The 12,082-nt window shown below is 40.7% G+C and overlaps 1 protein-coding gene across 3 annotated transcripts in view; it reads right to left on the minus strand.

Annotated features, from left to right (window-relative positions):
* The window catches only part of SLC7A6OS (solute carrier family 7 member 6 opposite strand), a 52,025-nt gene that overhangs the window by 26,390 nt on the left and 13,553 nt on the right, over window positions 1-12,082 (minus strand). For 2 of the 3 annotated variants that reach the window (XR_011848993.1, XR_011848992.1), the window contains exons 4-5: window positions 4,082-4,211; window positions 3,210-3,376 (exon numbers count right to left, since the gene is read on the minus strand). Coding sequence is in view for 1 of the 3 variants with exons in the window: in XM_072117763.1 (XP_071973864.1) it covers window positions 4,082-4,211 (130 nt within the window). In the remaining 2 variants the exon portion in view is untranslated. The remainder of the gene's footprint in view (window positions 1-3,209; window positions 3,377-4,081; window positions 4,212-12,082) is intronic. The other variant, XM_072117763.1, reaches the window with a different exon arrangement.

A 12,082-nucleotide genomic window follows, 5' to 3' on the forward strand; every position in this document is an offset into this window, starting at 1 on the left:
AGTAGTGGCTCTCAATATATCCAAGCCTGTTTTTTTGATACTTAGATGTCTGTTGGGCTTCCATGTTTATTGTTAGTGTGAGCTCCAGCACACATAATTTTATTGACTACTTAATAAAAATTTGGTTTTAAATGTTCCTCTATACAGGCAGTATATTATGATGGAATGCATGTGAGCTGCTCAAACAGGTAGTAGTGACAGGTGTCCTTTAAAAATCCTTGCATTGTCCTATCAATTCCAGGCCTTGCCATATGGCCAGTGAACATAATTATTAATTATAATTATTTCTGAATTTATGAGAAACTACACTATAAAAATTAAGCCCATTTGCTTCACTTTCACGCTCTGCATCTGAGAAATCTGTCCTATATACAACGAATTTGTGAAAAATGTCACAATTTTTGTTTACTCTACATTTCAACAAAAAACTGTAAAAACATAGCGTCAAAAGGCTGATCATAACCATAAATAAATTCTTTCAGGGGTGTAGTTTTAAAAATGGTGTCTTTTGTGGGGGCTTCACCCTTCTGGAAACCTCAGGACCTTTTGAAATGTGTCTGTGCACTTGAAAAACCATTTAGACTAATCAGCCCTCCAAAAGCTCAATAGCGCTCCTTCTATTCTTTACCCTATTGTGGGACCATAAGCAGTTTACATCCACATGGGGATTGTTGCCATAGTAAGAAGAAACTGCACAAACAAAATCTGTGAGGTTTTTACCTTTCATCCTGCCTGAACATAAGTATTTTATGGCTAAATATTAAAGGAAACCTACCACTTGAAGTGGCAGGTATAAGAGGGAACTACCGAGCACCAGCTCAGGGTGAGCTGGTGCCGGAGCTTATTTTTGTTAGTGTTTTAAACCGCAGCATCGCGGTTTAACCCCTTAACGACTTGGCCTTTTTTAGTTTTTTCACTCACCAACTTCAAAAATCTATAACTTTTTTATTTTTCCACATAAAGAGCTGTGTTATGGCTTATTTTCTGCGTAACAAATTGCACTTCATAGTGACGGTATTTAATATTCTATGGCGTGTACTGGGAAGCGGGAAAAAAATTCCAAATGCAGTGAAAATGGTGAAAAACCACATTTGTGACATTTTCTTGTGGGCTTGGATTTTACAGCTTTCACTCTGCGTCCCAAATGACATGTCTACTTTATTCTTTGGGTCGGTACGATCACGTGGATACCAAATTTGTATAGGTTTTATAATGTTTTCATACATTTAAAAAAATTAAAACCTCCTGTACAAAATATTTTTTTTTTATTTTGCCAGCTTCTGGGGCCAATAACTTTTTCATACTTTGGTGTACGGAGCTGTGGATAGTGTCATTTTATGCGAATTTTGATGACGTTTTCATTACTATAATTTTTGGGACTGTGCGACCTTTTGATCACTTTTTATTAAATTTTTTTATATTTTTCAAAATGGCAAAAAAATTCCATTTTCGACTTTGGACGTTACGGGGTTAAACATAGTGAAAAAACATTATCATATTTTGATAGATTGGGCATTTTCGGACGCGGCGATACCTAATGTGTTTATGATTTTTACTGTTTATTTATTTTTATATCAGTTCTAGGGAAAGGGGGGTGATTTGAATTTTTAGGTTTTTTTTATTATAATTTTTTTTTTTAAACTCTTTTTTCATTTTTACTTTTACTATTTTTCAGACTCCCTAGGGTACTCTAACCCTAGGTAGTCTGATCGATCCTATCATATACTGCCATACTACAGTGCAATTAGCACATTGTAATGCATGGGTTAAAACGAAGTAGCCTCGGGTGTTCGAAACACCCGAGGTTACCATGGTGACGGATCGCCGCTCCCCGTGACGTCATCGGGGAGCAGCGATCCACAACAAGATGGCTGCGCCCATGCGGCGCCATCTCTTTGAAGAAAACACCCGCGATCGGTGCTAGCGACGAAGCAGCTCCGGCCATAAAGTTTAAAAACTGTTTTAAACAGCGATACTGCGGTTTAAAACACTAACAAAAATAAGCTCCGGCACCAGCTCACCCTGAGCTGGTGCTCGGTAGTTCCCTCTTATACCTGCCACTTCAAGTGGTAGGTTTCCTTTAACTTTATTGTAAAAATTAGAAAATTCCAAATGGAACCTCCATCTTGTTTCAATTCATATGAGACACTGAAAGGGTTAACAAACTTATCAAAGGCTGTTCTGAACAGTTGAGGGGTGCAGTTTTAAAAATTGGATGATTTGTGGGGAATGGAATTCCACAAAATATAACTTGTTAAACCCCTTTTCAATATGAAATTACCTCTAAAATCATTGAATCTTGCATTTTCTTAAAAATTTGAAAAATTGCTGTTGTTATCTTGGAAAGTCACTCAATGGCCAAATAAAATATTAAAACATTTAAAAAATGATGCCAACATAAAGTAGATTTATGTTAATTAGTAACCAATTTGGGTGGTTAGACTTACTGTACAATGGGAATAACATTTAGAAAAAAAAAAAAAAATTGCCATGTTTTATAAATTTTTACCAAATTTCCTACTTTTAAATAAATGCAAAGCTTAACAACCAAAATATACCACTAACATGTCACAAAAAAACAAATCTCAAAATTACCCGGGTATGATAAACCATTCTAAATTTATAACTGCAAATAGTGACACATAACAGCTTTTCAAAATTGTGCTTGGTCCTGAAGCTATATAACGGCTTAGACACAAAGGGGTTAACAAGTGGTTCACAACCATGTTATAGTTTCCTCAGAAATTTCAACCTACAGAGTGGGCCATGCCGATGCCAGTTTTAGACTCGCCAAAGCGGCCCATAGCTGACGCCAGCCCCAGACCCCCCAACAGAGTGGGCTGTAGCTGATGTCACCACCAGACCCCTACAGAGTGGGCTGGACCCACTAGGGAGGGCTGGGGGTGACATAGCCAATTTAATTTCATTAATTTTTTGGGGGGATTGAGGGCATAACACTTTAATTTTTGTTTTTTACTTTTTTAATTTTGTTTTTTTTTAATTATTTTTTTGTTTTGTTTTATAGGGGCACATATGATCCCTGTTAATCTTCTACTGATGGACACAGGATTATTTCAGGATTCAAATGAGGTTTATTGTACTTACAGATAATGTGCAATATGCATTAAAACAAAATTTGACAGGTGCAAAAGTATGGGCACCCTTATCATTTGCTCTATTTGAATACCATCTACTTTTTACTGACTTACTGAAGCACTAAATTGGTTTGGTAACCTCATTGAGCTTTGAACTTCATAGCCAGATGTATCCAATCATGAGAAAAGGTATTTAAGGTGGCCACTTGCAAGTTGTTCTCCTATTTGAATCTCCTCTGAGGAGTGGCATAATGGGCTCCTCAAAATAGCTCTCAAATGATCTGAAAATTAAAGGGGAAGGATACAAAAAGTTGTCTCAGAGATTTAACCTGTCAGTTTCCACTGTGAGGAACATAGTAAGGAAATGGAACACCACAGTTACAGTTCTTGTTAAAGGAAACCTACCACTTGTAGGTCTCATGGTGCAGCAATGGGGGGGGGGCGGGGGGGGGCACAAGAGGTATAAGAGCTTTTAGAATGGTTCAGCCATCCTTTTTAAGGAATCTGAATACAATAATTTAATAAAAATTGCTGCTGCTTGAACCACCCACAGCCACAATCATCCTTTGTAAAGATTCTTTACTTTCAGAGCAAAAAAATTCCAAGGCTCCTAGAACCCAGGCTCATCTCATATTTCCTTGAGGGACGCTGATATACGTCCTTGGCAAGAGTTAGAGTATATGCAGACAGTAGTAAAAGAGGAAGATATGGGTAGCACTGTGGCTCAATGGGTAGCACTGTTGACCTGGGTTCATGTCCCATCCAGGTCAACATCTGCAAAGAGTTTGTATAGGATTGTGTAATCTGTGTGCCCTTTATAAAGGAATTATTATATGTAGCTTAATATATCCTTTATATTGCAGTAAGCAAACTAAATAGGAGTAAATGCGGTGCTCTAGTTTTCCATAGCAATGTGAATATCTGTTTAGCTTATCTAGGGATAAAGAACTGATACCTGTCAAGTACTGTTATTATATAGAAATTACCCATATATCTTTCCTCTTGATCAGTGCCCTTCTGGTCCTCTTCATCAGGATAATCATTCCTCCAGTTGTTTTCTTCATTTTCATCATCCTCATCTTCATACACTTCATCTGGCTCCTCTTCATCAGCCATCTGTTAAAAACAGAAATGGATTTAAAGCAGCAGGAACTCCCCAGGATTGAGGATTAGCGTCAGTACTCTGGGGGTCTAACTACTGAGCCCCCGCGCAATTGGCATAAGAAGAACTTAAAAGTCCTCCATGTAAACATTTAGGGGGCATTCCAAAGGCAAGGTTCTTAAATATACTCAGGATAACAAAATAACACATTCTCTAATTCACGGGTTGACAAAACTAAAGCATTTTACAGATATCATTTCAACCTGTCTCTTTCAGTCCTGGTGTATAGAATTTCTGTTGCCCCTGGACCTGACCCTGAATCTTCTGACTTTAGGGTCGGGGAGGACATATTGTGCTCCTGTCTGACGTTGCACTGAGCTGCTCTCTTCAGTGGCCCCTACCCTTGCATTCCAAGAGGAGCTCACACAGATACTTCCTGCCAGCAAGTGTGAGGAGAGTAAACTTACAGGTAGGTCTTTATCCAGAGGGATACGTATAGTAGAGTTATGTGTATGTTATGGCTGTTATAGCACATCTAAGAATGCCATTGTTAAGGTAAAGCTAGCTGATAGATCAAATCCTGTCATTTCTACTTGTCTTATTTTCCTGAAATATACTGTAATAGAAACAATGAACTCAAGATGGCGGCGAGATCTTAGACCGCACCTAAAACTTTGAGGCTAAGGAATGTGAGCGTGACGTGAACGTGAGACAGCAGGAAAACTCCATCCAAGAAGAAGTATGATATTGTTATGCTTTGAACACTCCTCCTTTTCTACTTTTTTTCTGCTTTTCTATATAGACCGAATAAAATTTGTGAAGTGCTGATTTTTGCCCATGGCGATAGCATAAGCAAGTCTTGCATCAGCAGTGGTCCTAGTCATTTCCTTGAGACTGTGCACAAATTCATTTAGAACTGATTTGAAACACATAATTGACGCACTATAAAGAGGGTATCTTAAATCCTACCCTAACACCATGTGTAATATGCATCTGATGAATGTCATCATCTCTCATCCGTCTCATCTCTCTTTCTATGAGTCAGATACTAATGAATGTTCAGAGGTTAAATGAAAGTGTATATAAACCTCATAATTAAAAAAAAATGTTCTTTATTGAGTAAACATCACTAAGGGACTGAAATTTCAGAATTTTCTTACATGGGCAAACCCCTTTAAGTTGGAAAGCATGACCATTTACACCTGTGGGGCGATTTTGCAAAAGCATCAAAGAGATGGTGGATAAATCTCTTACATGGGACTTTCTATAACTTGATTTTTTTCTGTTTACAGAGCAAAGAGTGCTTGTTATCTTCACAGCAAATTGTGTTTTGTAGAGACAGTAATAAATATTATGAGCCATTTACAGGAAAACTAGAGAAATATTACAAATGCCATATAACTAACAAAAACACAATAACGCTGTGCCAATTTCTTAAATGGGTTTTTCCCCATGTCTAAACACACATACATATATATATACACACACACAATATATATATATATATATATATATATATATATATATATATATATATATATATATATATATATATTTATTTTTTTTTTTTTAATCAGATATTATTTCTTTTTAAAATTTTTCATGAACATACAAAACAATGAAGAAACAAGCCCCCCCCCCCCCCGACCACCCAGCCAGGACTACAGATTAGTTATGACAAAATCAAAAGGTTGAATCCACCTTGCTGCAATTGATTTCTGAGCCATATACAGCAACCTCCCCACCGCAATCTTGCCCACATGATCCAAAGTAATTTCCTCATTGCAGCCTAACACACAAGTACATTCCTAGGGACTGATATCGACTACGCCCCAGCTATGAAGCCCAACACAGCTGCCCAAAAGGTTTGACAACGGGGCAATTCCATAGTATATGTGTCATATCTGCCGTTTCTTCAGAGAACTTTGGGCATGATGCATTTTAGCGCACCGGAATGTCATACAAAAACTTTGGTATTCTATATACCCTATGAACTATATATAGTTGTGAGTGTTTGCTTCCCCCAGTGAAGCGGTTGTTATAACCTCTAGAACATTATTCCATTGATCGTCCGTCACAGGTCCCACATCTCTCTCCCACTTAGCACCGCAGGGCTATGAAAATCTTCTAGGAATTTGCACAAAAGGAGCTGGTATAGGATGTCTAAACATATTTAGTTAAATGCATTTAAAAAGCTGCCCGTCCTTCTGTTGCCACTGCCGTGGCCGAGTATGCGCAGTTGCTTCCTCTTATCCCACTTTCTGGAAGTTCAGCTCTCCTCCTGTATACTTCCGCTGGCTGCATGACTGATCTGCTCTGTGAAGGAGCAGTCAGTGCCGCTTGTGACCAGCAGGTTCTCTATACCTTTTTTTTATATTGGTAGCTGGTTTCAAGAACTGGGGAAAGCAGGGTGCAGAGCGAGCCCCCAGCTGGTCACAGGTCAAGAAGTTTGGGTGGTTTCAGCAGGTGCTTTTTCCTCTGGCTTCGTTTGTGTACTGTAAGCAGAAATGTGCTAACAACAACTAAGGCGTTCCCATAGTCAGGCAGCTCGAGGTCCTGCTGCTTCATGCCCCTCCCCCTCCGATACTGAAGCACCTTAGAAGGGGAGGAAAACTAGGTTGAATGCAGCTCTAAAGAAAAATGCATTTAACCCAGCCAAACTGCATGGTATACATGTAAAAATGCATGTTTACAGTGCGTCTAAAAACGCATTTGGAACGGACAAAGAACGCCATGGGTGCTGTCCGCCATTAGCAATTTAATTCAAGACACAGGGTGCCGATTGCGATGGATTATCGCATTACAAAACACTAACGTGTGACAGCACCCTAAGGGATAGTTGGACATTGCTGAGCATAGCACTCTGGTATCTGTGGCACTCATCTAGTGAATAGGAGTGGTGGAAATGCCCGAGTGCTGTGTTTGGAAATTTCTGACCTCCCTGAAGCAGCATAACACTAAGTGAGATTAGGACCTCTTTCTGTAAATTGCAGGGGGTCTCATTCTCATGATGGGGTCTATTCCGGCTATTTAGTAATATTGGGCAGCTTGTAAACCTTCACTTGTAAAAGTTCAGCCCACTTGGCCGAAAGCGGTGCCTGGACAGGAGGTTGAGTAACAATTTGCGACTTATCAACTAATGGTCCACCATTCTCATACATAATACATAAACGCCTATCAAAAAAAAAAAAACACATTATGAGAAAAATTAGCTTTACAGAAAAAAAAAGTGACAGTATATGTCTGTTGCCCTAAGTAGCCAAACATAGCTTGGCTATCATTTAGTAACCTGCTTTGGCAATATGATAGCTGAACAGTGAGTGGTTGCTATAGGCAACATAGGCAGTTTTACTGTGAGACATTTTATAAATAAGGCCCATATGAAACATGTTTTATGAGATAAATGATATTCTGTTTTTACAAACATTTATTTTCCAAATTAAAGGGGTTGTCCGATACTTAAATATTAGAAAAAAATATTAGACTGTAATTACCTTGCAGCGCCCTCCGGGTGTCCCGCGCTGCTGTCGCTCCGGTCTGTGCCCCATGTAAACAAACATTTCTACGGGAGCAGCCCTGGATTTGGCTTCCGACCGTCCGTGGCCAGCCACGCCCACCAGTCCCCATTCACAGCATTGTATATGCGGATCAGATGGTTGTCGGGTCCGGTCGGAAGCTGAGTCCAGCACTGCTCCCACGACCATGTTTGTTTACATGGCACATGGACCGGAGTGATAGCCCCTTTAGCCCCTTAAGGACGCAGCCATTTTGTAGCTTAAAGGGCACCTACCACCACGAATCTACCTATAAAGGTAGATCGGGTGGTAGGTGGATGTATGGGACGTGAGGATAGCCCTTTTTAGAGCTAATCCTCACGTCCCCGCTAGCCTAGCATAAACTTTATTGGCCTAATATGTTAATTTAATTAAGCGGCTACCGGGGCGTGGAGTAGCCGGACACGAGGCTACACGGCGCGGCTACTCCACGCCCCAGTAGCTGCTTTCCCCCGCCTACCCTGTGATCTTCGGCGCGCAGCTCCTGGCAGCTGCGCGCCCTCGTCCGAGAAGCCGGAGTTCTGCGCATGCGCAGTAACTCCGGCCTCGTTCCCGAGATCGCGCATCTTGGCCGGAGTTACTGCGCATGCGCAGAACTCCGGCTTCTCGGACGAGGGCGCGCAGCTGCCAGGAGCTGCGCGCCGAAGATCACAGGGTAGGCGGGGGAAAGCAGCTACTGGGGCGTGGAGTAGCCGCGCCGTGTAGCCTCGTGTCCGGCTACTCCACGCCCCTGTAGCCGCTTAATTAAATTAACATATTAGGCCAATAAAGTTTATGCTAGGCTAGCGGGGACGTGAGGATTAGCTCTAAAAAGGGCTATCCTCACGTCCCATACATCCACCTACCACCCGATCTACCTTTATAGGTAGATTCGTGGTGGTAGGTTCCCTTTAAGGCTCAGTCCCATTTTGTGGATTCTGACCTGCGTCTCTTTATATGGTTACAACTTTTGAACACCGTTACTTATCAAAGCGTTTCTGAGATTGTTTTTTCCCCACATGTTGTACTTCATTTTAGTGGTAAATTTTTGCTGATAAGTTATGCGTTTATTTACAAAAAAAAAAAAAAAAAAAAATGAATTTTTAGAAAAATTTTCCATTTTCGAAATCACGCGTTTTCAGGCAGATAGATTTACCACCTTAATAACTTGCCGAATAACATTTCCTATATGTTTACTTTACATTTTCATAAGTTTTGAAATGTTCGGATAATTTACTTTGACGGCACGCAGCTTACAAATCGAATAGCGATTTTCTGTATTTTCAGAATTGACTATTTTGGGGATACATACCGTTTGAAATAAAAATTTTACATATTTAGCATTAAAACCACCCTATATAACCAACCCATTTTCAAATCTGCACCCCTCAAGCTATCAGAAACAGCATTTACGAAGATTGTTAACCCCTTGAGATCTTCATAGAAATTGAATCAAAATGGCGGTGAAATTTAGAATGGTCAAATTTTGTCTGTTATATGTTCATTTAGCCCTAAAATATACACATTTCCAAAAAATAAAAAGAGAAAACCCACCATACAAATTGTTCTACAATTTCCCCTGAGTGCAGAGACCCCCCACATGTGGTCGTTACTTGTGTTATGGGGGCACAGTGAGGCGCAGAAGGGAAGGAGCACCCTGCAGCTGCCAGGATTTTAGTTTCCTCATTGGCCCCTTTTGAAGGCTATAAAATTTTTGCTTTTCCGTTATTGGGGCATTCTTTTTGCGGGATTAGATGCTTTTTCCAGTGTTACCATTTTGGGGTTGGTATCCCCTATTGTTGAAAATTTAGGAACTTTGAGGTCATGAGTAAAAAAGCATCAATTCTGTACTGGATTTTTACTTTTTTTTTTTCGTGTTCACCGTATAGCCTAATAATCATGCTATCTTTATTCTATGGGTCGATACGATTACGGGGACACCAGACAGGAATATTTTTTCTTATGTTTTACTAAATTTGCCAAATAAAACCCTAATGTGGGGGGAAAAAATCAATCATTTTTGCAACGCCGTCTTCCAAGTGGCATAACATTGTTACGTTTTCGGCTATAGAGCTGGTTGATGGCTTGTTTTTTTCTGGGCATGTTGTTCTTTGCAACATTGTCATTCTAGAGTACATATGTTTTGTTGATCATTTTTTATTGCATTTTTAGTGGAATATAATAGGTAAAAATCATAATTTTTGGTGGGTTTTTAAAGGTTTTTTTTTTACTGCGTTCATCATATGGGTTCAATAGTTGTTTAGCTGTATTCTACAGGTTGTTACGGATGCGGTGATACTATATATGTAGGGTTTGTGTTATGATTTAGACTTTTTTGAGCGTTTTATGTCTCTTTATATGTTTAGGGGCTTATGGGCATTTTTAGTGATTTATTTAGTAAGTTATTTTTTATTGAAAAACATTAGACACTGCTAATACCCTGCAAAACTGATGTATTGCAGGGTATTAGCAGTGTCAGCCTATGCAGATGTATAGGCGGACACTTTGCCTTTAAGATGACGTCACAGACACCATCTTAAAGGCACTGCCTTCAGGCTTCTCTGGGGTCTCGATCGGACCCCAGAGGTGCCACAGCAGCGATCGGCGCAGCCAACAATGGCGCAGGGGGCCGATAGTGGGGTAAAGACCCCCGGAAGGCACGTTAAATGCCGTGGTCGCATTGACCGTGGCATTTAACGGGTTAAACATCCGCGATAGGAGCCCACTCCGACAGCGGGTGTTAGCCGAGGATGTCAGTGGTAGATTACTGCTTACATCCTGCGAACCCCAATGCTATTCGCGGGACTCAGCGCAGTAGAGCTACGGCGCAGAACGCTAAGGGGTTAAAGGGGTATTTCCACAAAGACAAGTTTCTTATATGTACTCAGCACATCAAAATAACACACACATTCTCTAGTTCACTATTAACGAAAATGCAGCATTTCAGATACAAGTCCAACCTGTCTATCAGTCCTGCTGTACACAATTTCAGTCGCCCCTAGATCAGACTATGTAACTTCCGACTTCGTGTCAGCAGCCATCTTGATTTTCATGGGAGATTGTGCAGATGAGATTTCTGTGTCTTGTGCCTGTAGCCCCGCCCCCTGCAGTCCTAGGACGGAGCGCACACTGGCACATACACGGATTCACTTCCTGGCAAAAGATTGTGAGGAGAGACAGACATCTACAAGCTACACAGAGATAAATGATCTGGGGGGAAGGAGAATGCAGGCACATAGCTGTGAGACCGAGAACAAAGATGTAGCAGACCTGACTCTGTAATAGGCATCTAATGGATCTCATGCATCTCTGATCTTTCTAATCTCCTTCTACCAGTCAGTACAATGTCAGAAGCCCGATGAAAGTGCATATACAACTGTACCGTGATAATCTAACCACATTGTCACCCCACAAAACTAGATGGGTCAAAACTAGAGGCCCCGCCCACACCCTAGGAATTTGCACTGAGCACCATAAAGAGTGAGAGGAGCTAAAACAGCAATAACACTGAGTAAAATTGTAAAGTAAGGGGTCAAAGTGATCTTTATTGAGTAACAATCACTAGGGCATTGAGATGTGAGAATTTTTTTTTTTTTTTCGTGGAAAAACCCCTCTAAGTATAATGTGACAAGGATGTGTATGGAAAGATGGCTTAAATCAAGTCTTATTGAAATAATGAAAAACTTTATTATTCACAATAAACACTAACTCTTAAAAACACTTAAAAACAGCACAGACAAAATGTTGTGCTGTGTGCAGTGCATGAAAATAACATGCTCTGAGCTAACTCCCCCACTGTTTACAAATCAAAGTAAATCTCTACTTGGTATCTTATGAAATTGAAAAATGTATTGTAAACATTGACTGGCTGTGCAAATGTGTAGCCCGTGCTATATAAAGTGCAACAAGTGTCCTAGGATCAATAATCAATACACATGTCCATGGAAAGCACAATACAGCGATATGCCAATGTAAATAAATAAAGTAATATCACCAAGTTAGATGAGGGGGAGATGCAGTGCCCCACGCGTTCCGCCTCAAGTGTGGCTTCCTCAGGGGTATATGGTTTAGTGTCTCTAGGCGGTATATATATACCGTAATGATTGGGGAGAGTGATCTCACCTGTCCGGGTGTGTGCTACGCAATGGCCGGATGCGTGTGGTGTTTCGTGTCGGCGTCAGCAACTGTGCGCATGCGCACACCCAGGCGCCACGCGGCCGACACAATCCTCCGCCTCCAGCTTGTGTCAGCCGCGCGTCACCAGGTGGGCACGCCCAATCAACTACGCACAGACAAGAACCGGAACAACAACATTTCCAAACAGGAGGAAGAAGCACTAAAAGCACTCAGCC

Source organism: Engystomops pustulosus, chromosome 7, assembly GCF_040894005.1.
Source record: "Engystomops pustulosus chromosome 7, aEngPut4.maternal, whole genome shotgun sequence".
Lineage (NCBI taxonomy): Eukaryota > Metazoa > Chordata > Amphibia > Anura > Leptodactylidae > Engystomops > Engystomops pustulosus.